The following is a 27,198-nucleotide window of genomic DNA, read 5'->3' as shown; positions in this document are numbered from 1 at the left end:
TGGAGAAAGAGACTGTTGAAAAAACAAAAAAGAAAAAAAAAAGAAAAGAAAAAAGAAAACTTAACAATCCAACTGGCAGGTGCATAGATCTGGTGAAATCTTACCACATTGGAAGACAGAAGGGTATATCAATCAACAGCGTGCAAGAAAACAAACTGGAGCATGAATCAATTAAAAGAAAAAAGAAAGAAACAGGAAGAAAACAAAGAAAAGAAAGTCGTTAGTCGTGACAAGATAAGCAGATACTTCATTCATGTTAATAACATGGTTGCATTAGAAGCGACCATCAGACATAGCCACAGTTTCATACGGGACACGCGTCTCCGGATGCACCCATACATCAGACGGTCGACTAGTACTGCCCATGCGGGTCAAGTTTCTGATCTTGGAGGTAAAGCTCTCGTTGGCGCTCTTCCCGCGGCGGTGCTCAAGGGACATCCGACGGGACTGGACGACAGGACGCGTTTCCACGCTGAGCGCAGGGGCAGCGGTCATCGCGCGGGGAAGCAACCGGCCCATGTTCTCGTTGTCGATGGCTATGTCGATCGTGCCGGAAGACTCTCGAGGCGAAGCACATCCCGACGGTGGGATCGGGGGAGGGGGTGGTGGTGGCGGGTTGAGGTGTTGGAGCTCTGGCAGGAGCGGAGGATTCTCACCCCGTTTCTGGAGCATGGCGTTCTCGATCGTCTCTTCGATGCTGACGCTCACCGGGGAGCCCCCGTAACTATACCCGCCTACACCACTGTATTCTCTGCTCTCGCGGTGGTGACCTAGGTTGCGGCTCCGGCTTGTCGAGCGACTTCTTGGGAGGTTGGGGTTGAATCGAGGGTGCATTGGCATGTCCAGGGGTCTGGTACTTGGCTGGCTCTCGGGTACAGGGACGGACATTGAGCGGCCGATTCTTTCTGCATCCTCTTGGTAGCGCGCATCACTCAACAAATTGAGACCGTCCGAAACAGGTGGGCCGGCCTCTTCGTAGCCGTTGTATCTCGGGTGGCGCATGGCCTTGGGGGTCGTGGGTAATCGCGTCGGCCCTCCAGACTGCGACGAGCTCGAGTCTGAGCTGCTGGGATACTCGGGTGATTCTTTGCTCGTGGCTACATTCCGCCTTCCAGGCGTGCGCGGACCAAAAGAATTCACCGAGAATGGGGGACTTCCTAGAGGTTCCCGAATCTGGGCTTCACCGGGGAACGGGATATTGGGGGCTGATGGATTCCGCGCCAGGGATAGACGTCGTGCCTCCAGCTCTGCAGCCGCGAGTTGCTTTCTTTTGCGTTCGGCTAGACCCATAGCAGGTGCAGTGGCCGAGTGTAGGTTTCGCTCTTCGGTTGACATGGCAGGCGGGCTATACATCAAGCCCTCGACCGAAGGGGGTTCATATGCCTTTCCCGAGAGTAGTGGGACTTCAACGTGTCTGTCGTCCGCCTTGGGGGTTTCGTATGACTTGCCGGATAGCATTGGAGCTTCGTACGACTTGCCCGATAGCATTGGAGCTTCGTACGACTTGCTCGACAGCAAGGGAGCTCCGTATGTCATACTCGACAGCAATGGACCCTCATTATCATCCGCATTTTCGCGAGGCTCCTGTATGATCTGGATCGGCTCGATATCATGATGGCTGTGGGAACGGTCGTGGGTTTGACGTCCATCGGGAGATTGCTCTCTCCTCGCGCCCTTGTCCGGACGACGACTACTGCTCCGCTGATGAGTCCGTAGTCGTTCTCTGTCGCTTGTCACGAGACGTAAACTGTCATCTGTGCTAGACATGGGCACTGGTGACGACGGTGAATCAGCCCGTAGATCTTGAGTCTCTTCGCTGCGGCCCCGGCTCGACGGATCACCTCTGCCGGAAGCAACGTTTCGGGCCCGACTTGAAGAGCGGTTTTTCCGGCGCTCAGAGGAGTTCCGTGAGCGTGGTTTCCGAACTCGGCTAGAGCTGCGCGTCTTGGAGGACTGCTTTGCCCTACGGGGTTCGTCTTGGTTTTGTGCCGTGACGCTATAGTGCATGATCTCCTCTGAGGACATTGGGACGGGGGAAGACGGAGACCGCTTGGCAGGTTGGACGTATCGTTTGTCGTCTCTACCGCGAGTCTCCTGTGATGTATTTCGCGTGTGGTGTTTGTGAGTTGCGGCAGAATCATCAGTGTTTCGTCGACTACGGCCATTCTGACGATGGTGTTTTTTTGCGCGATAGCTTGCCTCGTCCAAGCTGCTGATGTAGGGGTCTATACTGCGGCCGCTAACACTCGGACTTCGAGCAGAGTTGTAACTGTTCAGGGTCGATGCCGGGCTCCTAAAGTCACTTTGATCGAGCATCTCAGACTGCGAGGGCTCTCCCTGGCTCAGCCGAAGCGAAAGTCCATCGGGTTTTCGATCTCGAGACCCATTGTGGCTGTTTGACTGTTCCTGTAGCGCCTCGAAGACGCCTGGGGCGGGGGATGGGAGCCCTTTGATGGTAGCAAATCGATCTGCAGTGGCCTGAACCGCAGTCTGGGGGCTGGGCTTGAACGCATATTCAGGATCATATCTTGTAGCAGAGAGAAGGCCACGTTGATCTTCGCTTTCATTGTCTTGTTGGCTCGAATTGGTGAGCTCCTCGTTTTCGGAAGTTGAACCATAGTCGACCGATTTGTTCACACCTCTAGGTGGGAATGACGGAGGGTGAACGTCCACCGGTGTTTCGCCAATTGATGGTAAACGTCGTCGGTTAAAGCCTGGTGTGCCTGTGCGAGACCCCATTGCATTATTGATACTCTGAGCATTATTGAGTTTGTAAGATCCGAATCCTCCGGGCGATAGTGCTGAATCAACAACAGCAGATTCCGCAATGGGCGTAACTCCAGGCGCGTTCGTAGGCGTTCGATCGTCTGACTTCAATCCCGGGAAGCGGAACTTTTTGCCAGGTTGAGAATCGAAGGACGTAATCAACTTCAATGCCGGTGTTTTTAACGGGCGACTGTTCTCTACAGGCTGCGGCTGTGAGCTTGGTGCAAGAAGTGGCGCCGGGTTTTGATATTGGGGTTCAGGGGATGTCGTCGGGGATCTTCCTGAGATCGCCTCCGCAAAGGACGTGACCTGCTGCGCTGCTGGTGGGGACCATGGGTCGGAAGACTCGATGCCGGTGCACATGAAACAGCGTATTGCCAACTGTTGCTGGGAGTGCGAGACGACATGCTCACCCCACCGCCGAACAAGATAGGATTGCCTCTGCCAGTCGGTCGGCGTCACCAGGCACGTCATCAGAATCGCCTCCATGAAATAGTTTTGCGACACGTAGACCTCGATGGCATCGATCTTATCGCCGATACCCAGCAGTATCGTGGCTGCTGTATGTACATCCCCCGCCTCGAGCAGCTTCTGAACGAATGCCTGCCCCACTTTGTTGGCCTGGGATTCTCCATTCATCTGGCTGAACGCTAAGAGCATCCAATCGACGACAGAGGCAGGACCTGGGCCCATCGTCGATACCATGTAATCTGCATCAGACTGGCCAATCCATTGAGCCAACAAAACGGCGCTGTGGCTGCCTGGACGATGGCGGCTAAGCTCATCCTGGATCAAATCTCCGATATCCCCATCCCAACCGAAGACAACACTGAGCATCTGACGGCGCAAATCATCGGGGTTCAGATGCGCTTCGTCTAGGAGGCGTTTGTTCCCGTAAGGTACCTCGTTCAGGCGTGCACGGGTGAAGGGGAAAAGGTCGGCAGGCCTGTTATCCGCAGGACTAAACTGAACTTCGTTTTTCAACCGCGATCCCGCACGCGAGCTCTTCACCGACGACATCGACACGGAAGGGGCGTATGCGTAAGAAGCATTAGACGGCTGGGGTGTATCCCGCTCACTGGCCGATGTTAACGAGAAAGACGTCCCAGTCCGGCCAGATCTGCTCGGTGGAGAAAATGTGCCTGTTCGATACTTGTCCGATGAAGCCTTGGAACTGACGGAGTTTGCGTGACTTCGGGATGGTACTGGGCTCCCCATTTCCGCTCGTTGCTGCCGCACGACGTCAATCCCGCTCGGATCGAAATGCGCTTGCGCCGGGAACATCGAGCCTGATTCCCTCATATCGGGAGGATCCTGCAAGGAGCGTGGAGGCATGGCGCGGGCTCTAGCTTCGTCCAATGGGGCAGGCATAGCACCCGGTGGAACGTGCTGCACGTTTGCCACCATAGCCGGGCTATCCACGTCGTACTGCTGCACGGTGTATTGGGGTCCGAGGGTGAAAAGAGTAGCAGTCGGGCCGTAGCTCGCTAAGCCACGAGGGCTCTCTACCGTCGGTATAGGTTCGTAGGTGACGTGCTTGGTTTTCACATCCCAGGCCCATGTCTCCCTATGATCATCTGATTAGCTTCCAAGCAAGCCAACACTGGGCGATCAACCCACCCATCTAGATATTGGATTATCTTTCCGTTCTTTGACCACGCCATCCACTTGGGTTTTGAGGAGGAAGAAACATCTGATCGTTTGAGGACTCTGATAACCCGAGGGGCTTCCTTTCCAGGTGGCTTTGCGACGCTCCAAACACGCAAATCACCATCCGACGACAGGGTAGCCAGCATGTCCGATTTCTGCTTCGATGACGAGGCATGCCAAGCCAGTTGTATAATCGGCGATGGGCCTCGAGCGGTAGACATGGTATGTAAAATGGAGAACGTCGGGTGGAGGGTAGCGATGAGAATGGATCCATTTTGATATCTATGCTCTGATCAACACACGATATAATAAAGGGGTTTGGGAGAGTGTACCCAATGGAGTATGTTCGGCAATCTATAGCGGGGGCTAAGGCGGTGATAGGATCAAAAATCGTGCGGCACGAGATGTGTTCTGAGGTCGACGGCTCGAAGAGAATGACATCACCTTTGGCATTACCTATTGCTCAGTCAGTTATAAGCTCACGGACAACAGATTTGAAAGTCCGTACCAAAAGCCACATTGCCATTTCGCATCCAAGCTGCGACCTGCAGCTCCTCGAAGGATGCGAACCTGGCAATCACACTCCCCGTGAATAGATCCCAGACGATTGCGGTTTTCCCAGTATCATAGCTCACAACCAACCTCCCTGCGCCCCTTTCGCTCACGTTGTCTACGCATATGAAGCGGACATCGGCTTGGTGGCTTTCGAATCGGCACTCTAAAGCGAGGGTATCATGGTGCAAGCATATGATCGCCGAGCCCTGGGCGTAGAGAAACAAGGAGGCAGTGGAGGCACATGCGTCGAACTTGGCATCAGAAGCTTGGGATTGGGGTGTCATCGGAGGAGCCGGAGGAACGATTGGCTTCATCCTGGTAGATCGTGAGTCTGGAATGGGGTTTCTGTTCCATGACAGCTCAACCATGTCTTAGTGGTACCCCTAGCTCCAATGGTATACTTTTTCTTTCTCTGTCGGTTTGTTTGGTGCTGAGATGTCCCGTCCTGCTGACTTCGGCGTCACGAGTCGGCCAGAATCGAGCTTAACTAACTGCTATGAGAAACAGCCCTAGCTATTGTCCACAGCTGCTCATCTAGCTCCACAACGCATACAGACACTATGTGTCGAATCTCTGAATCATTCCACAATGAGCACCGGTAATTTGGACTCGGAATAATGTTGTCGGGGACCAATGTCGGGAAGCGCCGGTGCAACGTAGGATCTGGCGACAGAGCACGTAGCATTCACGAGTCGCTATGCGAGGGGAATGAGACAATCTGCGACCTCACAAACCGTCTGGCTTGGGTTCGAGTATCGGTGGACGGTCTTAGGAGACGAGCAGCAATGAACCGACAGAGCGGTTCGCACGATATGCCCTGGTGAGGGGGTGGGAAAGAAAAAGACGGTCACGACAGGAGGCTAACCAATGTCCTTAATTTTACAAAGCAACAAGCGAGGGTTACAAACATGCGAGTGGAAAGTAGGAAAGATGCAGGTGAGGGACTAAGAGGGAAGCGCACTAAGCGGGAAGCACGTTGGCGGCATAGAGGAGGTATGGAGGGGAAGCAAGAAAAGAGCGGAGGCGGGGGGGATGGAAGAGAAAAAGGGAAATGCGACCAGGTAAATCAGGCGCATTGACAGAGCGATCCTCGCTGTGGACTCCGTAGGTCGCACCTAAGAGATACAGTTGGTTACTTAGGCGCACTTTCGTCCAGACAGCCTCTAGAGCCCAGCCTCCATGTATGAGGCCTGATAGGTGGTCTATCAAATATCTGAGGCGTCACGAAAGGCAATGGCGACAAGACGATCGAAATCTCCAAGCATCAAGCAATTAGAGCTCGCGCCAAGGCAGGTTGACGGCGCTTCTCAGTCCAGGATATTATCACGGGAGCACGGAGTGCCCGTTCGAGGACCTAATTAGCGGACAAGTTAAATCGAACTCCGTCGCGATGCATCCGATCCTGCTGGTGGCTCTGGCATGGGCTCACCAACGAGCATGCAGCGATGGGTCCTGATCGGGAGGTCTCGCAGTCGATCGCCCCATCCTTGCCAGGAGCATCATCCCTATCCTCAGTGGGAGGGATCTCTATAGGTACGGGGCCGTGATCATGCCCTGGCTTAATCTACAGCTAGAAGACCAATTAGTTCAGCATGTACGGAGGATTGGAGCAGAAAGTTTGCGACTAAGCCTGAACGACAAGAGACCCATGGCCAATGGTCACACTAGCGAAGGCATGGCGGGACGTCAGCGATCGAAATAATGAAATCAGGTATAATAAAATAAAACGTGGTATTAATAGCAAAAAGGATGGCAGGAAGTGCAAAGGGTTTGCATACATCCGGCCGTTCTGCATGGGCTCTCGGGCGGGTGCCCACCGGGGATTCGGGTGATGATGGGCCCTTATTGGCCGCGGGAGTGCAGAAGGCGTTTCTTCATGCTGCAAGTCTCATCACAGCCTTCCGCCAATCAGTATCCACACAAGGCCCCTCACTGACCTCAACTGACCATCTGGGCGCGTATTTAGGTCCCTTCGAGCATTGTGCTTGGACTGGTGGAGAGTGATCACGACCCGCTTCCCCAATCGCAGGCCGTAGTGCTGGGGAAGGATTGCTGTTAATATCCCAAGGGCGGTTGTTAGAAATACCACCGACCGAATCACACCCTGCGACCATTGCGAAGTACGACAAAGCAGCAGCAGATGCTAACTGGGATGGACGTGCGAAGAAGAGCGGTCGTATTTCACTCAGAGGTCGCCGTTGGTGGAAAGGATGATTCTCCACGTAAGTGCACTAAAACCCAGATCAGGGCGACTACATATCAGATCCATGAGCCTGCAGCTGTCGATGTCCTTGCCTGTTTCATAACCAAATACGCCAATGGTAGGCATCGAATACAAATCGTTATCAGTAATCACTAGTCAAGCAAACAGCATTTCAATCCGACCTCCGACCATCCCAATGGTAGCGCAGAACACCTGCGTATCAAAGCACCTTGACAGGGTTCCGAGCGACAGACCGGGTGTTTAGAAAAGGACCAGTACCAATAACGGTAATATTAAGGAATATAATGAACTGAATAAGACGAATGGAAAAAGGATCATCGATAAGACAAAGCTCAAGTCTATCACGAATCCTTCAGTTGATTGTGGACGCAGGGTGATGTGATCGGCAAACAGCTTTGTGACTGTGGCATGGCTAGTGCTGTTGATGCGGGGATGTTTGAGAGCTCAGACCGTGACGGCGCATCCTGGCCGATGTGACAGTCAAGCCTCCAGAGCTCTGGGGCTGATCACCGTGTCAACGAACGATGGGGCCTGGACTCGAGCTTCAAAATACCAAGAGTGGACCAGGTTTCATTCGTTGGATCTTGACGCAGTTGTCTAGAGCGATGGAGAATCCAGAACGATAGCTTTAGCTAGCTATACCTGCCGGTCAGAATGAAATTGTAAATCCGTCACCTGAAACAGCAAAGCAACGAGTCAAGATCTCAGGATGCAGCTGTGTCACCACATCACAGTACACTGGCTGAGGGAAGTGATGAAAGTATGATAGACGGTGTGATAACTCGGAGAAATTAGTTGATTCAACTGTTTTATTCTCCATCAGTTCGAATGGAATAATCCCCGACTCGTCTCGTGACCTGTACTGGGGTCTGGTCATGTGATTTGACACGGCGATAGCGATAAGATCACGTGGTGATACGGGGATAAGTCGGGCCGGAAGATTTTGTAGAATATTTCTCGCCATACAATCCATGACATCGTCAGTTTGATTATCCCTGATCGTACACATTATTCTTGTCAATCTCCACTTCTTGTTCATTCTATACTGTGTCGCAATGGGTGTACAAAAGAAAACCCGCAAGTTCGCCCAGGTAAATCTCCTCACGACGACTGCGATCGAGGCACCTATTAACTTGACTGCGCTAGGTGAAACGCACCATCAAACAGCGCGATGAGCGTGTGAAGAACCCCCCGGCCAGCGCCAAAGAAGAGAAGCCGAAAGACGAACTCACAACACAGGCTCCGCAAGCCCCGTCGAACATGTTCTTTACGGCCAACACCGCTCTCGGTCCTCCCTACCACGTCCTCGTCGATACCAATTTCGTCTCCCACGCTATTCGCACAAAGCAAGATCTGCTCACATCTATGATGGATTTGTAAGGCTCACGTTGGGTGGGACGTATGGCCGGGCGCTGATCGTTGACCAGGTTGTACGCCAAATGTATCCCGACGTTTACGGACTGCACGATTGCGGAGTTGGAAAAGCTAGGCGACAAGTTCCGGCTTGCATTGCGGATGGCCAAGGATCCCCGATGGGAGCGAGTTCGGTGCAGTCACTCGGGTACTTATGCGGATGACTGTATTGTCGACCGGGTAGGTGGTGTATCGTATTTCATGCGAATGGGATAACTGACTGCGGAATAGATAACGAAACATCGCATCTACATCGTGGCGACCAACGATAAGGACCTCGTTCGACGGATCCGCAAGATCCCCGGTGTGCCGGTGATGAAGGTCGCCAGAGGGAAATTCACCATTGAGAAGCTCCCTGACCACTTTGAATGAACGAGGCTGAGACGCATGATTTGATACCCAATACGAAAACTCCGAATCCGGACTTTCTCCTTAAAATCCAGAACTTGAGTATACTTGCTGGGCGTCGGACAGCGGAGTTGCTCAGGGGCTGCCGACTGCTTCGCTTGCCCTGGTTATTATCAAACTACGGTGGCCTCCGTGTTCAGTCAGGTCGCTTCGGACCCAATTCGTGTTCCATTTAGCGGATAAGAGCCGGGTGGCTCCTGAGCATATACTATATCATCTTGGAGTACGATGGGGGATAGAATACTAGGACTGCACAATTGACTTATTATGACTCACGATAACAAATGAATCTGTCTTCATTGGGGTTACTATCTCGGTCTTGTAGATGTAGATCATTTTCTACCAGTAGTTGTGCTGTCGAATACCCACGGGAAGCATCAGTAAAGAAATGGCGGGACGTCGCCCAACTCGGAGTCATAGATAAGACACCCCATCAACACAAATTTCAATTACTGAATAGCATTAATCTCACTACCGACAAGACAACCAGATAAAATGCCGCATCCAAGCATCGTATGACATAAAAGAAACCGCCTAATCACGGCGCACCATTCCCGATCGCGGAGGGATCCATAGTTGAATGCGGGCCGGGGACTAATTAAGTAGTTATCGGAGAGACTCATAACCCCACGATTTCCCCCATTCCCCATGACTCGATCACAGAGCCCATCCCCAACTTTCAAAATGGCACAGGGAAAAGAGACGATCGTTATTGTCGGGTACACATCCAGTCCTCCACTGCCTATATAAACTACAACCAACTAACAACATCAGAGCCGGCGTTCTCGGCCTCACGACCGCCCTTCGTCTTCAACAAGAGACCCAACGCACCCAACAAGTCCTAATAGTCGCCAAAGACTTCCCCAACACGACCTCACTAAACTACGCATCTCCCTGGGCAGGCGCGCACTACCGCCCCGTCCCAGGATCCACCCCCCAAGCAGTCCGCGAAGAAAAACAAGCGCAGCAAACATACAAGCACTTCAAGACCGTCGCCGCACAGGAGCCCGGCGCAGGCGTGCAGATCGTCGACGGCGTCGAACACCTCGAGAATCCGCCCGCGGAATACCTCGACCCGGAGAACATCCGCAATGCGTACGCGCATCTGGACGGCTTCCGCCAGCTGACGGCGGAGGAGTGTCCCGCGCCGACGAAATGGGGCGTGCAGTATAAGTCGGTGGCGGTCAATTCGCCTGTGTATTGTGCTTGGCTGCTGCGGCAGTTTGTGCTCAAGGGGGGGCAGACCAAGGAGTATACGTTGGGGGATGTGATGGAGGCGTTTCATATGGCGGGGAATGTGAAGACGGTGGTCAATTGTTCGGGGATGGGGTTTGGGGATCCCAAGTCGTTTATTATTCGAGGTGTGTACCAGCCATCCAAGCTTACATCTACTGCGGCTATCCACCGAACAGGCGACTAACTACAACCAGGTCAAACATGCCTCGTCCGCAACCCCTGCACAATGACCCTCACGCGCCAAAACACCGACGGCAGCTGGTCATTCTGCATTCCGCGGCCCCTCGGCGGAGGCACCATCATCGGGGGCACAAAGCAGCCGCGAGACTGGGATCCTCACCCGTCTCCGCAAACGCGCGAGACACTGCTGGCGAACGCAGCCAAATGGTTCCCGTTTACGGCGGAGAGCGGGGGCAAGTTCGACGTGATCCGCGACATTGTGGGACGGCGGCCGGCGAGGGAGGGCGGGATGAGGATTGAGGCGGAGAGAGTGGGTGAGGGGAAGGTTGTTGTTCATGCTTATGGGGCTGGGGGGAGAGGTTTTGAGTTGTCTTGGGGGGTTGCGGGGGATGTGTTGGATATTGTGCAGGGGAATGGGCTATTGCAGAGGGCGTCGTTGTAGTATTGTTTCAGTGTATAGTTTGTAGTTATGGTTATATTTGGTTATAGACAGATGTCTCACGGTAGATATCAGTCGCTATTATAGCATGTAGTATGGTTGTACTGCAGTCTAGTAGGTATCAGTTTGTAGAGAGGGTATTTCAATGATGCCTAAGGAGTGCCATTCAACAGATCTGCTAGTACTCTTGATACAATCCAGCATATCACCTATCAAAAAGAAAATATAAAGAAAACAGTTGATCTAGCAACGAAAAGTTTTCTACCTACTAACAGGCATAACATAGACTCATAACTTCCCTCCCCATCCATCATCACACGATCTATCTCAATCTTGCGCCCCCTCAGATGGCCCTCCGCCTTCCTCTCCGGCTCATTCAATCCGGATCAAGCAGCGGCCGGGCCGGAGGGGGACAACCCCAGAGCTCATCAGGCGCGAATAACCACACAAAGCGATTCAGGATGTCTTCAAAACAACCAAATATAACCAGCAGTTGCATTGCTCTTCCAGCGTCTGATCAAACACCACGGGCCCGGACAATGTGCCTGGTACAACTGCTCTGCAACAGCGGGACAGGTCCGTAACCCGAAAAGCCCCAAGAATCTCGGAATCTCGGTAAATCTTGGGAATGTGGCAACAGGCGGGCGCTCAGCCCTATACTGCTTGACCTGCAACTGGTAACTCGACGCCGTTGATCTTCGCGAGGCGCTCCTCTTCCTTCTGGGCCTGGATTCTCTCCGTCTCGCGACGCAGCGCCTCCAGGTTGAAGGTGTCGTCGTCGTCTTCTTCCTCGTCGCTGCTCTCCTCCTCCTCGCGCCAGTCGCCGGCTTCGAACATGGACCGACCGGTGGCTTCCTTGGCCTTGCGGGCTTGCTCCTCGGCGGCCTTCTTGTCCATGCGGCCCTTCTTCCATGCGGCGAATGTCTCGGGGTTGACAGGCGTCAGGTCGCCCGTCAGCTTGTGCCGTTCGGACTCCAGCCAGTCCTCTAGCGTCAGGGTGTTGAGGGGGGATTTGTCCATGAGAGCTTTTTCCTCGGCCCGCTGCTCCTTTGTCTTGAGAATGAATCTGCAATCATCAGTATGGTTCAACGAAACATAAAATCACGTCGGGAAGAGAAGAAAGGGCGGCATACCCAGGTGGCAAACTGTGCTTGTACATGCACTTGTCGCCCCCATTAGGACAAGTCCAGAACCAGCCGTACTTCTGGTTCTCGACAGCCTCGACGAAGAACTTGCAGACCTTCTCGGTCGTCGTGCGAGGGTTTCCATGCTTGCTCATAATGACATTGCGCAGCTTCTCCTCGTCCCAGTTATCTATCGTGTCGGCCTTCTTCGTCTCCTCCTCAGCAGCCTTGACGTCTCGCGAGTCGGTGTAAAGATCGATCTTGGCCGCCTTGCGCTCAACGTTGGGGTCATGGCTGAATTTGCACTTGCGGCCCTTCTCACAGTTGCCCTGCTTGAAGAAGAGGCAGAGCACGGTCTTGGGGTCCACGCCGAAGGGCACCTTCTGGACATGCACGGGCTTGAACAGCTCCGCAGCCTCTTTCTTGGCCTGCTCGGCGGCCTTCTTCTCAGCCGCGAGCCGCAGTCTCTCGGCTTCCTTCTTCTTCTCGTCAGGTCGCTTGTTGGACTGTGCTTGGGCCTGCATCTGAGCGATCTGTTTCTTGGCCTGGGTTCCTTTTTTCTGTGGCAAATCTCCGTCAGTTGGGTCCTTTAGGCGGGAGGTGCAGGTGTGGGTTCGCGGTGGTATTGATGATAATGATGGCTACGTACGTTTTTCATGCCAAAGGTCTATCAAAATTATGGTTAGCCTTCCATCCCATCGGGGAAACGAGCATGCGACCGGTACAAACCTTGTCGTCGACCGTCTTCTTCTTCTTCGGCTCATTGTTCTGCTGCTTTTTGGGCGGCATGATGGCGGTTTTTCCTTGTTAAACTGTGTATAAAATAACGGGGACGCGCCAGCGATAGTGGCGGACGACAGCCTCGCTCCCACAATAAGGCGAGTAAAAGTCGTAAGTGGGGTGGTCCCAGGGAATCAACGAGCGGAAATGACAGAAAGAGACTGCCAGAGGTCGTCCAACGGTCGTCAGAAGAGAGTCAACGAACTCCGTCAAAAAACCAACGATCGTGGGGAGGTTTTTCAGGTATAAAGGGTATCAGTAGGTAAGAAACGGTGGTGGTGGTGGGAGGTTCAAGGTCAAAGTTCAAAGTTGTTCCTCCACTCCAGTGGGTTTCGGTGCCGGATTCTGATTTGGTGTGGCGGTTGCCAACATAATCATTTCATCTCTGCTCTCCGCCAATGATGGTTTTGCTTGGCTGTATAGGGTCTTGGTCTCTACTTGGGTATTTATTCTCTCCCTTTAGATATTGTTGAAACGGATTTATTCTATGATTTTATTTTTTATGCTCATGGTATTCATCTTGTGGGCGATTCGACGTCATGTCGATCAATGTACGGTCGCAGATGGGCCCAAGCCCTAACCAGAACAACAGAACACATCCGATCTTACGAGTTACTATGGAAAGACAGTCATTAGGGAGTAAGGGAACGAACGAACGAGCCATGAATACTCGTCGTTATTATTCATAACGGGCTATTCAACCCAATAATGTACTACCTCATGTGCCGGCCAAATGTCGGCAGCAGCGTAAAACTAGCACTCGCCAGCCAGAACATCCGAATATCACAACGCACGGCAGCCTCGTCGATAACACCGCTTTTTTCAAGGATTTTTCATTGACTTCTTATTTGAGTCATGCGTCACGGTTCCTGCAACTACGAATATTGCCCATCATCGTTTCATCGTCATCTAAGACACCTCCTGGATCTTGGACTTGGCCGAGCCCTCGTCCTTCTCGGCTTCCTCGAGCTCCGGCATATCGTCATCATCCTAAACAGTCAGTACTCATTGATGGAAGAGGGTTTGGGAATAAGGGACTGCCGATCACGTACCTCCTCACCAGCGCCCTCAGCGCCGGGCATGCCGGGCATACCACCCATACCGGGCATGCCACCCATGCCGGGCATACCGGCCATGCCGCCCAGACCTTCCATGCCACCGAGCTTGGAGAAGTCAATGTTTCCAAGACCGCCCTGGTCGCCGCCCATGCCCTCCATGCCACCCATGCCACCCATGTTGTTCGCATAGTCATCCTCGGGTTGCTCGTCTTGCTCATCCTCATCAACCCACTGTTCCCCAGTCAGCAATCTCCTCATCTCTACCAGTGAACCAAAGAGCATACCTTGTCGAAATCGGTCTTCAGGAAATGGGCCTTCTGAGTCGACTTGAGCAGACGGGGCCAGTACTCCTCCTTAAGCTCCTTCTTCCGCAGAACCAGCTCCACCTCACGGTCATTGTGGTTCACCTTGGTGTGCTCGGTGTCGATCTCGCCGTACAGGTCGAGGGAGACATCGTAGTTGACGCCCTTCTTGGAATATCCCGAGAACGAGACGTTGGTCGAGGTGATGGACAACTTGGCACCGGACTTGTCGACGTCGGGGGCCTTGATGTCGACGTACAGGTAGTTGCGCTCGGCCTCAGTGGACGACGACCGCTGGGCCCACGTGACTGTAGAAAAAAAAAATTATCAGCTGTTGATTCCAAATAGGTAAAAAGCAAATATCAAATCATATCATCGAGCCAAAATCGCCCACAGCGGGGATGTTATGGTATGGTAGATAAATCATTCGAACAAAGCGGGGAAGCATGAGGGACGGAAACAGCACATACCCTCAGGGTGGAGAGTGGGGACTTCAGGCATTATGAGATAGAAGTAAAGTCACGAAGAGTTTGGAAAAAAAGGAACAAGATAGAAAAAGGATGTTGATAAGAGGTATGATGGAGGTCGAGGAGGGTGGAAGAATGGAGAGAGGAAAGCTAGAGTGAAATTGGAGCTGGATGATCCCTCGAGTGATGCTGTGAACGTAGAATGTACTGGAACTCTCCCGCCGTTTGCCTGGTTTGTCTGCGAGTCTGCCACCTGAGTGCCTGGGCAGTACGTCACCGCCTTACTTATGCAGTGCTATGCTTGCTCATGACTCAGCAGCGCCCAGACTGTCCACTGCTTGGCCACCCATCGACGCTTTCATTCTCGATGCTCTCTTGGGCAACGATGCCATTGACTCCCGGAAAGAAGCGTTTGTGGACTGCAGCATCATTGTCTCTGTGAGGGGTGGTATTGATCTTTGCTTATCGGTGGAGCTGTCCGCTGGTGTCTGGAGCCTATTCACTACAGTACCCCGCCTATCTTGGCTCCTCCTCCATCCCAGGCTAGATCTGCGATATCTTCCTACGCTCCTGCTCACTTGTCAGAACCCTCTGGTTATTATTTCGCGGTTTTTGAGAAATCACATACCATACCTCTCTCAAGCCCACCTATTTGATACAACCGTCGAGAGCGACCATCATGGAAACTCTTAAAGCAGTCTTCTTCGGACCTGATCCGCAGGTACAGGTATGGCTTATCACTCGCTGCTTGCCCGTTCTGTCTAACCGTCCTCTTAACCAGATGAGAAAATGCAACCAACTCATCCGTGCCAACACCCGTCAGCTAGATCGAGACATCTCCCAGCTGAGGCAACTCGAAAGCAAAACCCGACAATTCATCATCAACGCCTCCAAACGAGCCGAGCGAAACCCCTCCCAATCCAAGCAGGCCATGACCGAAACCAAAACCTTTGCGCGAGAGCTCGTTCGCATCCGCAAACAATCGACCCGTCTGAACACGAGCCGCGCGCAACTCCAAAGCGTCCAGATGCAGGTCAATGAGGCGTTCGCGGTGCGGAAGATCCAAGGCAGTCTCAAGAAATCGACGGGGATCATGAAAGACGTGAATACGCTGGTCCGTCTGCCGGAGTTGTCGTCGACCATGCATCATCTGTCGGCCGAGTTGGTGCGGGCGGGCATCATCGAGGAGATAGTGGACGATGCGATGCCGAACAGCGAACTGTACGAAGGCGAGGACGACGAAGCGGAGGAAGAAGTCGACAAGGTGCTGCAGGAGATCCTCCAGGGTAAGCTGTCGCAAGCCCAAGGACCCGTTACGGAGCCGCCGGTGGAAGAGCCGAAGGTGGACGAGGAGGAGTTCGAGTCTCGTCAAGCCACTTTGGGAGAGATGCGGGACCGGCTGGAAGCTTTGAAGAGCTAGCGTCGGCACTGGGTTAGGAACTTTGGTTTCTTTTTCTCCCCCTGTTGAGTTCTTGTGTTGTATGGGAGTTTGGCGGTGCAACTGTTTCTGTTTGATACATCTTATAAAGGCCGGTCCTTATTCACATCCTAGTGGTCTGTTGTTATGCGCTTTATAATAGTGGTAAATATCAAGAACATCGGCTGCCGTGTTAGACTGTTGAGTGTATTTTTTTGTCTATCGTAGAGTTCAAGTTATATACTTGATTCTGTATATCCTTGCGTTGCGCATTAGAGGCTCTTGATCCCGCTCAGATATATATAAGTGCTTGATAAGAAGTTCTGGGTCAACCTCCTAGACTGGATAGTCTTAAGGAGTCAGTGTCACTCGATCATATCTTGAATACTAAATTAGAATTCTACTCCTTCATAGATACCACTATTCTCCTTCCATTGATACCCATGAACTTGTCATCCCAGTGTCAGACAAAGCACCGATTACATAATACAGATCGCTCTCCGAAACCGGCCTAGCGTCAAACGGTAACCTGGCCTCAGTCACTCATCCCGTGACCGTCCTTTCCCATCTTTCCACCCTTGCTTATCTTCCCATTCCTCCTTCTCCCTCTGTTTCTCCATCATCCCGCATCGCGTTATTCATCATCGCGTGGTTACTTATCTACCGAATCATCCATCTTTACTGATCAGTGTTTTTGATCCAACCTTTTGAAGCAGACTCTCGGACTCTGCCTTCCGTTGCTACCAATCTTGCAACGCCACACCTGGACTCACGTACGGAGTTCAGCTTTGCCAACTTGCCAACTTGCCAACTCGTGTTCCATTGCTCTATTCATCTCGAATCAACATGTCGGGTAAGCTGGACAAGTCGCTCGACGAGATCCTCGTCAACCGTCGCCAGGGCGCTCGTCGTGGCTCTGGTCGCCGCGCGGCTGCCCCCAAGCCCGCCCCTGCTGTTGGCGGAGTGAAGAAGAACACGAAGGCGGTCAAGACCGCTGCAAAGCCCGTCCACCACAATGGACGACCTAGAGTGACTGAGAGTAAAATCATGGTCAGCGGTTTGGTAAGTTTTCTCCGTTTCATCTCAATCCACGCTGAATACATGCTAACGCGACACAGCCGGCCGATGTGAATGAGGCCAATATCAAGGTATGTTGATCGAGAGGCCTTCGCCTTGGGTTTCCATCGCCATGTTCTTTCGTCGAGATTATCGAGCGCAAACGGCCTCCATTCGTATCACGACCTTGCCACACGCGATACATATACCTTATCTCCTGTGACGGTGTCTCGCACAGACAGAAGCTCCTTCGGAAATCATGCCCGCCAGATCAGACAGGCGATTGTCTACGAAGTTGAGCTCTGTCGTAGTCCAGCAAAAAGCGCATGTTGCACGACGGGTTGATCAACGATCCCCGCGTGCTCGCGCTGCGGACTGTGCCAACCTGGTTGAAATACACCATACCTCTCTCGTCCCGTCTTGCCATGTCTCCTCAGCGCATCGCGGATGACGGGCATCAGCGAGCGCACCAGCAGACCAACAGTAGTTCAAGCATACGTGGGAAACTTGACGGAGCATCCATCACGCACGGCACATGGCGAATGCCTTTTTCTTGCAGTCGGAGACATTATTACTTTGGGGTGAACCCATGCCAATTCTCCCGCTCTTTAGAGATTCTCGGGAGCTTCTGGGATAATGCGTCTAGCTCTGGGAATGCGTCCAGCTCATTCTATTGCCGCACACAGGAACTGGGGTGTTCCAAGCATGTCGCGTCCTGTGCATTGGAGCGAGAACATCTTGGGCGGTGGGCAGTTGTGAACTCATTGAGGATTGGGGTGCAGGATATTGCACTTTTGTTGGATGCTTTACGCACGGTCGGATTGCTTGATGGGTGGCTGTTGTATGGGGTTATGGGTTTTTTTTGGTAGAGGCGCGGCTCTACTAACACTAACCACGCTGTGCTCTCGCTGATGCTCATGTCGACTTGGGGCCGTTACTACGCTTCGATGTTCTGTTTATGCCAGATACCGATCTCATGTTGAATTCTTGAGCTCGATTACTGATTCGGTTCGTGTTTAGGATTACTTCACACAATCTGCAGGTCCCGTGAAGCGGGTGATGCTCACCTACAACCAGAACGGCACCAGCCGAGGCATCGCTTCGATCGTTTTCAGCAAGCCCGAGACTGCGGCCAAGGCTGCGAAGGATTTGAATGGACTGCTCGTTGACGGAAGACCCATGAAGGTGGGATCCCTTACCTTGTATACCTGTATCCATAGTCTAACTCTTCCAGATTGAGGTTGTTGTTGATGCCTCTAGCGCTCCCAACGTTCCCGCACCGAAGCCGCTCGGTGAGCGCGTGATGTAAGTTTTCCCCTGATTTACAAATGAACAACTGCTCATCTTCTACAGTCAAAACAAGCCCCAGCCGAAGCCTGCCACAGCCACCAAGACTGCCGGAGCCACGCGCGGGCGTGGTGGTCGCGGTCGCCGCCGCGGAGCTGCTGCTGGCGGTCGTGCAAACCGCCCCAAGCCCAAGACGGCCGAGGAGCTGGATGCCGAGATGGTCGATTACTTCCAGTCGACGGAGAACTCCAACCCCGCCGAGGGTGCCGCCCCTAACGGCAACGCCCAGCCTGCCGCCAACGGTGGAGAGGATATGGGAATGGCGGAGATCTCCTGAGCGCTTATGATACCATTCCGTCGAGTCTGACGGAGGACCTCTTGTTTCCTTTTCATGACGTGTTTTTCTAGTTTTTCTACTTCTTGTTATCGGTTTTCTTTTCGTTTTTTTTTTAAGACGCCCTTTGGGTTATGATGGACGGGGGTGCAGAGAATGTATGTATTTAATAACAGCCGCAATGAATGTGGAGAATTTCATTTGGTAAAACGGAGTAGGAGTGTAGCTGTTCATGCGTATTAGCTGTTGTCGAGCCAGGCCCCAAATTGTACAGCAGTCAAAACTTCATGGCGGCCCTACATATACCTTGCTCCGATGAGAGTCCTAGCTATAGCCCTACATATCAACCACAGTATGATCAGTCCATTTTCCTCCATACGTCCAAGTAAACCAAACCAAACAAAATAGATTGACAACTGAGATCAACACCTGACAAGACATGAAAAACAACCAACAAATTCAGCCCGACCAAACATATCGACACCAACCAATACCGACGGACAAATCCAACCTTATATCAACCCCAAACCCTACTCCAACCCAGCCCAGACAGACCCAGACCCAAGGAAGTATCATTCCATTCCATATACCTTACCTTAACATCCACGTGAAACGCCTAACCAGAATTCCGCTCACACATCCAACCAATATAATCAATGAATGTATCCCCATCCCAGCAGTAAACAAGTAAACAAGTAAACAAGCAAGTACGTCCATTCCCAAACTACGGACCCTAGTTCGCCTTCCACGGATCCAAACCACCCAGTGGAAGTACTGGCTTACTGCAGTAATAGCGCAGGAAGAGTTCCGCAGGGGAAAAGGCCGGGTCGTCGAAGGCGATGCGCGGGGTGTATTGGATGATGAGGTTTGAGCCGGTGTGGTGGGCTTGAATGATGCGGCCGTAGTTGGGAGGTGTGTAAGAGAGGACGAGGACCTTTATATTATTTCGTTAGCATTGCATTGAAGGGGAGAGAGGAAGAAGGGAAAGAAAAGAAGAAGCGAGCAAACATACCGGCACAACCAAACACTCCCGATTATACTCCCTCTCCATGGCAATCCTCATTATCCGAATAATCGACTTAATCTCACCAACCTTCAGCTGCAGCACGAGGCTCGACTGCTCATCAGACTGCGCATCCTCCGTGGAAGCCAAGTCAAAGACGACATGGGGATGGGTATGGTGGGGACACTCGAGCACTTCGGACACCCTCCACCAGTGAGAGGCGCTGTCTACCTGGTATAGGGTGAGTTCGTCCCGGAGGGACCATTTTTCTTTTGTGATTGCGCTTATTTCTGTTTGTTAGCGAGATGAATTGAATATGGTGGTAGGGAGAGACAGAAGGAAGAACGGAAGCGTACCCATCGTTTCGGAATGAAGTGAACCCCGTCACAGACGACCACCTCGGAACTACAGTATTGGCCAGCCGGTTATCTGCTTGATGCAGGAGGAAAGGGTATCTCAGATTCGGGGGGCTAGCGTTGTCTTCTTCGCCATGAGTCTGCGAGATCTGGGTAGAGCGAGGGTACGGCGTCTCGAGATGGAAATCTCTATTCGGGGGGATGAAGAAGACCGGGCTGAACTCGGGGAGGGAGGTGGGGAGTATATTGACGAGGACATCGTGGATACCTATGACTTCCAGAACAGAGTGAGGGCAGGATGGACCATTGACATTCTCTAGCTTCTCGTGCAGGTTGACGAGATCTTTGTAGATATGTCTTCGCTTCTCTTGTAGGGCGGTGCTGCTCATTGTGCAGGTGCGATGGGATACCCAAGACGCCAGACAGGCAAGGGGGGAAAAGGACATGATGAAGGTTAGTCGTGCAGGAGAGATGGTCAATTGTTGCAAGAGATGAAGTTGGAAGAAGGTTTGATGTCCATATTGGGATATGTTTATGCAATCACTGTTGCTGTTATCGTTGTTGATGTCACTGCGCTTGTCGGTTACCTGAACATTCACGTAGGAATGAGCTCATCTCATCTTCACTTGACATAGCCAGATCAAGTAAGGTTACAGATATGGAATTTTAGGAATCTGATATGTATGTTGATGTGTTGATTATATTGATATCAAAACTGTTAAGCACCTGTGCAGACTAAATACAGAGGCTACGTGCGGCATAGCTATATGCAGAACAGAAGGACTTGATAAGAAGCTTATTATTCTACAAATATGGCTAAAAACTGTATATACATCGAGGTAGAAGGTATGCAGGGAAAGAGCCAGGCACGCCATATACTACAGGAGCTTAAGTCCTTATAGAAGCCATAAGGTGATAGTGGACTAGTTCAGATAACTTTCTGTTGTCGTTCATACTCTATACTTAGTCTCTACTTATCCTATTTTACTACTGCTATCTAAGCTAGATGTGTTTGATGGTTTATCATACTGTACCTCATTCTACTCTACGACCGTTTTCAGGTATATACTTGGCATTTTAGATGTTGATCATATCATGTAGTACCCCATGTTTCAAATTAGCTTGTCTCATAAATCTGGAAGAACTGCCTCCGGTTCATATTGCAGGACAGACTCGGCAGAACATACCGAGCAGCTAGCTGAATATAGCACGGACGGATGTCCGATAACTAGATCTTATAGCTAATAAGTGTATCCTGTTTGACAAACTTCTCCTACTTAAACCCCACACTGGCATCCTCATGCAGCTAGCCCGCAATTTTTCCGGATGAAATGATGAAGAACCAATATCTGATCCTGGGCTAGCTAGCGTGGACAGGCTCACGTGTCACATATAACAAGCAAATGTCCGGATGAACGGAAGGGTATAAATAAAAGATCGAGATATCTTAGGGGATTGAATGGGCAAGATTCTTCAAGTCGCTAGCTGCTAGCAAGATGAAAATCATACTCTCGCTGCTGTTATTGTTCCTCTCCGCCTCGGCCACCATCCTCGAGAACGGCCAGATCAGGGAGAACCCATACCCTGGACAAGCCCAGAAGGTGTCTATCGGGGAGAAAGGATGGAAAACGTACAAGCCCGATGCGGCGGAGATCTCGTACAAGGGGCGCTGGGATGACCGGCATATCTCGTGTTAGTTATATCTCTACCAAAAGGGAGTTATGTCTGACCTTAGATAGGGTGGTCGTGAGTTACTAAGAAATTCATGATTGGCCTTGGCTAAAATCTACAGAGCGCCGGGTATCAAGTTCGGGTTTACTGGGGACAAGGTATACACTGGAAGATAATGTCGTAGGGTATACTGATGTGTTTAGCTGGCGTTAAGCTTCGGCAAGAATACCGATCAAGGCGTCCTCGTCGCCTATCGGTATGTTGATACTACGGCCTGTCCCGAAAAAGTCTAACTGGATAGAATCGGAGGTCTCGACTGGCAATTTTCCAACGTTACGGCCAACGCAACATATCAATTTGCGGGGCATTCGTCTATGGAAGTGCACCCGACGGCTCCGACTGCGGCGAAGACGTTTGAAATGAGAGGTTCGATTCCTACCATATTATTCAAGGAATAAAATTGCTAACGGAATAGTGACAAACTGGGCCTATGGATAAGTCTCCTACACCTACACCCCATGCATCGACTCTGCTGACATACGGATACTGTGCAGCTTGCAGGTGTATCCGTGGCAGCCAATTCCACCCTCACCAAGGTGAAGGAGTACCCGAAGACGATCGAGATTATTGGCGATTCGTATGTCTCAGCTCACACATCAATTCAAACCTAATGATGTACAGACTGAGCGCAGGACAATACGGTACGTACGAAGGGCTCTCATCATGGGCGTACACATTTGCAGCCGGTCTAGGCAATGCGGAGTATTCAATCACGGTATGTACTACATTCACAGCACGGAGAGCCAGCTGACTGTGTAGGCCTTTCCGGGAATCTGTCTCCACGACCAGGAATGCTGGGGAAATGAACGAGGCCAAGTGAGTGACCCCTTCAACCGACAACCAATACTAACAAGAAAGGCATACCAATGGTACCGCACGGTAGACACCTCCGGACGCGCACGAGCACTCTACGGCGAGGATCCTCCAAAATGGGACTTTGCGGCGCATCGCGCGGCAGACCTAGTCGTCATCAATCTGGGGACAAACGACAACAACACCGAAAACAACGTGTCCGGCACAAACTACGTCAACAGCTACGTGAGCCTCATTGACGGCGTGCACGAGAGATGGCCCAAAGCGCAGGTTGTCTTGATGGTATGTACCCCCGCTCTGTCACCATCAATCTGTACTGACAGAAAAAGTCGCTATGGGGAGGATTCGGCCAGGTCGGAGACACATACGCTCAAGGCGCGCTCTACATCGACGAGATCAAAGCCGTGAATGAGCATTACAAGGAAGACAAATTCGTGCACTACTTTGATACAACAGGGATCCTGCAGCACAATGACATTGGGCCGCAGTGGCATCCGACAGATGTGGGCCAAATCAAGGTTGCTTCCCATCTGATGCAGTGGGTGAAGATCAAGTTTGGGTGGGAGATGGAAGCGACGGGGCCGGAGGTGTTGCATGATACACTTTATTGGAATGATCAGTCGAGTTATTGAGCATTAAGTCTGTCTTGGATTGGTGTGGTTGGTAGAGGTATGTAGTTGAGTGACTACAGAGATGTATAGTCAGGGTCTGGATTGGCATGTGATGATTATACCGAAGCCCAAGTAAATTCGATTGCGCATTGTGGCTACAAGATCTACAAGGCTGGTTGATCCCACATGGCGGACAGTCATCAGGCAGAAGGGTCACGATGATGACAGATGGGTCATCAACCTTCCCGAGGTTCTAGCTTTAACAGCCCCAGTTCAGCCTATTTATCAACCTTTCTTCTTCACTCTGAAACCAAATAGTTGAAGCATCTACTGTACTTTTCAAAATGAGCGTCTTTTCTCAACTCCGCAACCGAGTTCTCGAATGGAGACACGGCATTCCTCTACCAACCTTAGAGACCAACACATCGCCAATCTTCCAATCATGGCATCAATTCGACACCTCTTCCAACAAATGGCTTCCTCTTGACAGTCCGCACAAACCCTCCGAAGAAAGCAGTACCGCAGATACCACCCCAGCTCAAGACTCAAAGCTAGTCCTCGCGACATGGAACGTCGACGCCGGCGCACCCGACTCAGCAACGCGTATCTCATCAATCATATCGCATCTCCAGGCCTCAGCTCCCCTCGTCAACGTGATCTTCCTCCAGGAAGTCTCACGAACAGCTCTGTCCACATTACTAGCCACACCCTGGCTCCGCGAGCACTGGTACTCCAGCGAAGCAGACACGACCAACTGGGGCGCCGGACCCTTCGCAACCATGACGCTTGTCTCAAAATCAAAGCTCAGAGATAGCGCACTCGGTCCAGTCTGGCGCCTCAAATACCCCAGTCGATTCCAGAGAGACGCCCTCTGCTGCGACATTTTCCTCCCCTCTGGCTCTGCACCTCTCTCCCGCGTGCGGCTCATCAACGTGCATCTGGACTCTCTCCCTATTCAGCCATCGAAACGACCAATCCAGCTCTCAATCATAGCATCATACCTTCGCGCGGCCGGACGCGGTGTCGTAGCGGGTGACTTTAACCCTGTCCTTCCTGAAGATGACGCGCTGATCGGCACCAACGAGCTTAAAGACGTATGGGCTGATCTCCGTCCGGAGGAAGATGGGTTTACGTGGGGCGCGGATCGCGTCCAGCGGTTTCCGGCGAACCGGCTTGATAAGGTGGCGATGGTTGGATTGAGGGGGCATGATATTGAGGTTATGCGACCGGGTAGATGCGCGATGAGCAGCCAGGGGGAGCGGCAGGGCGTGTTGGGGGATGGTGAGGAGGGAGATGATGATTCTATGGTGTGGTGGAGTGATCACTCTGGGTTGTTGTGCTCTTTTGGGGTGGACTCTCAATGAGCACATTTCATAGTAAAGTGATGTGGTGTCTTGAGTTAGTAGTAATCCATCTTTGAGTTTATCAATCGCAACCATTTACTGCATTATTAGGAAACTGAAAGGATCGTCTGTATGAGTTTGACGTAGTCTAGAAAAGGGATTGCGTTGACAGCGACAATGAGAACACGCTATTCAAGGAGAATGAATGACAGAGACAACGACTATAGTAGAATGAGATAGATCGGATTAGTAGTGGTTAAGACCATTATGAATAAAGACATCAACTCAACATACTACACCAGCCACGTAGACTGAATGACCATGTCATTGTCGAGTATACCATATAATCCAGTATGGATATAGCTTTCACTTCATAGATAGTGTCTAAGGCATCTTATGCAGAGATGTGAGTAGAGCTGGCTGGAACAATCTAGAAGGACAAATATAGCCATACTGATCTCATAAGATCTTTGAATGAACTGTTCTCATGTAAAAGCAGTATGAAATCAATCTAGAGCCGTATATCTTGAAGCCTATTACCCTTCAGAATAATACCATTACTCAAGCAACAATATACTGGACTATCAAAATGTATCAGATCGTGTAAGACAACTTAACAGTAGGGTAGACCAGCTAGACGGAAATTCAATGGAATAATTCAACTCCGCCAATAACGACTAGCCCTGCTCTAAACGATACAATATCGATAATGCACGATAGCGATATCAAGCACGGCAATCTCAGACTCCACGCTGTATCCCCACCGCAACCCCACCGGTCAACGGGCCGATCTCCATCAAGAAACCCAACTGAAGAGGATAAACGACAAAGATAATAATCTAAAAGAAATCAATAGATAGATAGATAAATAAGAAGACGCGTCAACAGCCTAAACACTCCAACCAACCAGCCAACCCGCTAGAAAGAGCCGAAGCGGCAGAGTCAGACCGGTAGAGCCAGAATGGATTTCCCCATCCCCATGAGTAAAAGGATTGATTTATCCGCGGGTCAACACAGACCAACCAACCACTGATAGGTTGTCACACCAACGCCAAGGCATAATCATCTCGCATCAAAACGGTGTGACTGGGTTAGAATAAACGGGGAACGGGCCGTCTTGTCACCGCCAGATGGATGTGACTGACGGGAGAGATGATTGCCGGATATTATTAGTAGATTTGATAGACAGTGGTCGGTGTAATGTCGGTGTGAAGTAAAGGCTTCCTTTCTTCCTTTCTTTTTTTTCCCTTTTGGTCTTCTGAATTGATAATCACCGAATCCTGCTAGAAAATAAAATAAAAAGGAACCAGGATCAGAACCCCGCGGTCACAGTTTCAGTGTTTCAGTTTCACATCACCTAATATAACCGCGGAGAGCCGATCACACCATAGCAGTGGATTTGTAGTGGCGGCCAGGATTGAAGCGATGGAAACGTTCTCGAATCCGGACGGACGACCGTGGCCATGCCGTGGCCAGTGGGGAAGGGCCGCCTTATCTGGTGATAGCCTGGCATTCTCGGGGATTCCATTCGATGCTGGATAGGCCTCGTGTTGGGTTATGAAGGGGGGTTACATGGGGGTTGAGGCTCAGGCTGTCCGTCGGTCGGTGGTATATCGGCACGTTGATCGATTAGCGAGACTGATTGGTTTAAGGATCAGATAGGACTAGGCGAGATGACTGGAGACTGAGGTGGTAGTGAGATCCATGAACGGACGCCCCGATGAGTCGAGTCGGTTGGTTGATGACTGACCGATGGCTTATCTGGATGTATCCATGACTGCGACAACTTAAGAGAATCATCAATAATATAACCTCAGAAGAAAGATCCAAGATCCAATCAGCGACAACGGGTCAAGATGTACCGGTACATACACTGACCTCAGCTTATCTTCATGTCGCACATGCTCAGACGCTCGTCATCTGTCATGTACTCCCCATGATGATGCGCGTGTCTCCCCGGATTGTGCAATATCAGCACCATTGATGGATGGAAGGGATTATACGATAGCACAGGCTAAATGATTTGATCAGACAGACAGTAGCAGTCGCGGTCGCGGTCGCAGTCGCAGTCGCAGTCAGACAGAAACCAACCTGAACTCAGACCACGTCGTATCGGTCGCAAACTCCACAAAAGACAAATATAGATATATCGCCCCAAACAAAATCATTTGATGCAGGTAGTAATGAGATTAAGACAGGTAATTGTCTAGAAAATAGCATTGTGGCTGATGGAAAGCGATCCGGAGGCAAATTGATTCTGCAGTGCCGATCACAGCATCCAGACCAGTCTAGATATATGCGCCACTGTACTTTACCCTTCTGTGTTTCGACTGTTTACCATATATATTTCCATACTATATGAATGTACTAACAGCATGGATAACTATAAAGACATATAAAGAGTATTATAAACACTTAATGTCAGAAAGAGTTGTGAGAGAAGAGCCATAAACCATAACAATGACAATCCAGTAGAAAGCAGGACACCACCAGAAAGTATCCCACCATCCAGACACACGTACACAACCACATTGTACATACCCACAGGTAGTCCTCCGTACGAAGTACACCTTACACCGTACATCCCCGTGCGATCCCCAAACCAACAGAAACCCATCCAGACCGATCGACCGGGGAAACCAGCA

General features: G+C 51.3%; 9 protein-coding genes across 9 annotated transcripts; 5 read left to right on the top strand and 4 right to left on the bottom strand.

The window, feature by feature from the left end:
- Nucleotides 1–248: 248 nt before the first annotated feature.
- On the bottom strand, nucleotides 249–5,463 carry BDW47DRAFT_57476 (WD domain protein). The gene is made up of 4 exons (XM_024819347.1): nucleotides 4,925–5,463; nucleotides 4,749–4,872; nucleotides 4,387–4,698; nucleotides 249–4,333 (listed from the first exon to the last, which is right to left on the bottom strand). Exons 1-4 carry the CDS (start codon nucleotides 5,337–5,339, stop codon nucleotides 274–276), a joined length of 4,911 nt encoding a protein of 1,636 aa, XP_024669925.1. The 5' UTR covers nucleotides 5,340–5,463; the 3' UTR covers nucleotides 249–273.
- A 2,787-nt stretch (nucleotides 5,464–8,250) lies between these two features.
- BDW47DRAFT_119117 (Fcf1-domain-containing protein) lies at nucleotides 8,251–10,874 on the top strand (the record flags this gene model as incomplete). The annotated part of the gene is made up of 6 exons (XM_024815308.1): nucleotides 8,251–8,286; nucleotides 8,363–8,571; nucleotides 8,623–8,788; nucleotides 8,840–8,912; nucleotides 9,793–10,377; nucleotides 10,447–10,874. The coding sequence occupies 6 exons, from the start codon at nucleotides 8,251–8,253 to the stop codon at nucleotides 10,872–10,874; spliced, it is 1,497 nt and encodes a 498-aa protein (XP_024669924.1).
- Nucleotides 10,875–11,490: 616 nt separating this feature from the next.
- Nucleotides 11,491–13,038, bottom strand: BDW47DRAFT_57441 (translation machinery-associated protein TMA46). The gene is made up of 4 exons (XM_024819346.1): nucleotides 12,725–13,038; nucleotides 12,645–12,662; nucleotides 12,005–12,555; nucleotides 11,491–11,937 (listed from the first exon to the last, which is right to left on the bottom strand). The coding sequence occupies exons 1-4, from the start codon at nucleotides 12,782–12,784 to the stop codon at nucleotides 11,526–11,528; spliced, it is 1,041 nt and encodes a 346-aa protein (XP_024669923.1). The 5' UTR covers nucleotides 12,785–13,038; the 3' UTR covers nucleotides 11,491–11,525.
- A 377-nt stretch (nucleotides 13,039–13,415) lies between these two features.
- Nucleotides 13,416–14,804, bottom strand: wos2 (Hsp90 cochaperone SBA1). Its single transcript, XM_024813471.1, has 4 exons — nucleotides 14,606–14,804; nucleotides 14,118–14,443; nucleotides 13,828–14,064; nucleotides 13,416–13,765 (listed from the first exon to the last, which is right to left on the bottom strand). The coding sequence occupies exons 1-4, from the start codon at nucleotides 14,634–14,636 to the stop codon at nucleotides 13,685–13,687; spliced, it is 675 nt and encodes a 224-aa protein (XP_024669922.1). The 5' UTR covers nucleotides 14,637–14,804; the 3' UTR covers nucleotides 13,416–13,684.
- A 143-nt stretch (nucleotides 14,805–14,947) lies between these two features.
- Nucleotides 14,948–16,223, top strand: BDW47DRAFT_109450 (ESCRT-III subunit protein VPS24). Its single transcript, XM_024813470.1, has 2 exons — nucleotides 14,948–15,329; nucleotides 15,384–16,223. The coding sequence occupies exons 1-2, from the start codon at nucleotides 15,282–15,284 to the stop codon at nucleotides 16,020–16,022; spliced, it is 687 nt and encodes a 228-aa protein (XP_024669921.1). The 5' UTR covers nucleotides 14,948–15,281; the 3' UTR covers nucleotides 16,023–16,223.
- A 391-nt stretch (nucleotides 16,224–16,614) lies between these two features.
- On the top strand, nucleotides 16,615–18,894 carry BDW47DRAFT_109449 (uncharacterized protein). The gene is made up of 5 exons (XM_024813469.1): nucleotides 16,615–17,081; nucleotides 17,138–17,167; nucleotides 18,096–18,260; nucleotides 18,310–18,380; nucleotides 18,429–18,894. Exons 1-5 carry the CDS (start codon nucleotides 16,866–16,868, stop codon nucleotides 18,697–18,699), a joined length of 753 nt encoding a protein of 250 aa, XP_024669920.1. The 5' UTR covers nucleotides 16,615–16,865; the 3' UTR covers nucleotides 18,700–18,894.
- A 535-nt stretch (nucleotides 18,895–19,429) lies between these two features.
- On the bottom strand, nucleotides 19,430–20,444 carry BDW47DRAFT_127649 (uncharacterized protein; the record flags this gene model as incomplete). Its single annotated transcript, XM_024816747.1, has 3 exons — nucleotides 19,430–19,630; nucleotides 19,709–19,982; nucleotides 20,056–20,444. The coding sequence occupies 3 exons, from the start codon at nucleotides 20,442–20,444 to the stop codon at nucleotides 19,430–19,432; spliced, it is 864 nt and encodes a 287-aa protein (XP_024669919.1).
- Nucleotides 20,445–21,551: 1,107 nt separating this feature from the next.
- On the top strand, nucleotides 21,552–23,231 carry BDW47DRAFT_127648 (SGNH/GDSL hydrolase family protein; the record flags this gene model as incomplete). The annotated part of the gene is made up of 10 exons (XM_024816746.1): nucleotides 21,552–21,747; nucleotides 21,795–21,801; nucleotides 21,848–21,884; nucleotides 21,930–21,982; nucleotides 22,028–22,152; nucleotides 22,288–22,363; nucleotides 22,408–22,501; nucleotides 22,546–22,602; nucleotides 22,645–22,881; nucleotides 22,929–23,231. The coding sequence occupies 10 exons, from the start codon at nucleotides 21,552–21,554 to the stop codon at nucleotides 23,229–23,231; spliced, it is 1,185 nt and encodes a 394-aa protein (XP_024669918.1).
- A 323-nt stretch (nucleotides 23,232–23,554) lies between these two features.
- Nucleotides 23,555–24,689, top strand: BDW47DRAFT_119112 (endonuclease/exonuclease/phosphatase family protein; the record flags this gene model as incomplete). Its single annotated transcript, XM_024815307.1, has 2 exons — nucleotides 23,555–24,342; nucleotides 24,665–24,689. The coding sequence occupies 2 exons, from the start codon at nucleotides 23,555–23,557 to the stop codon at nucleotides 24,687–24,689; spliced, it is 813 nt and encodes a 270-aa protein (XP_024669917.1).
- Between the last annotated feature and the right edge of the window lie 2,509 nt (nucleotides 24,690–27,198).

This window comes from Aspergillus candidus (assembly GCF_002847045.1).
Source record: "Aspergillus candidus strain CBS 102.13 unplaced genomic scaffold BDW47scaffold_40, whole genome shotgun sequence".
Taxonomy (NCBI): Eukaryota; Fungi; Ascomycota; class Eurotiomycetes; order Eurotiales; family Aspergillaceae; genus Aspergillus; species Aspergillus candidus.
Note: the sequence above shows the minus strand (reverse complement) of the source record. Positions and strands in the feature narration are given on the sequence as shown.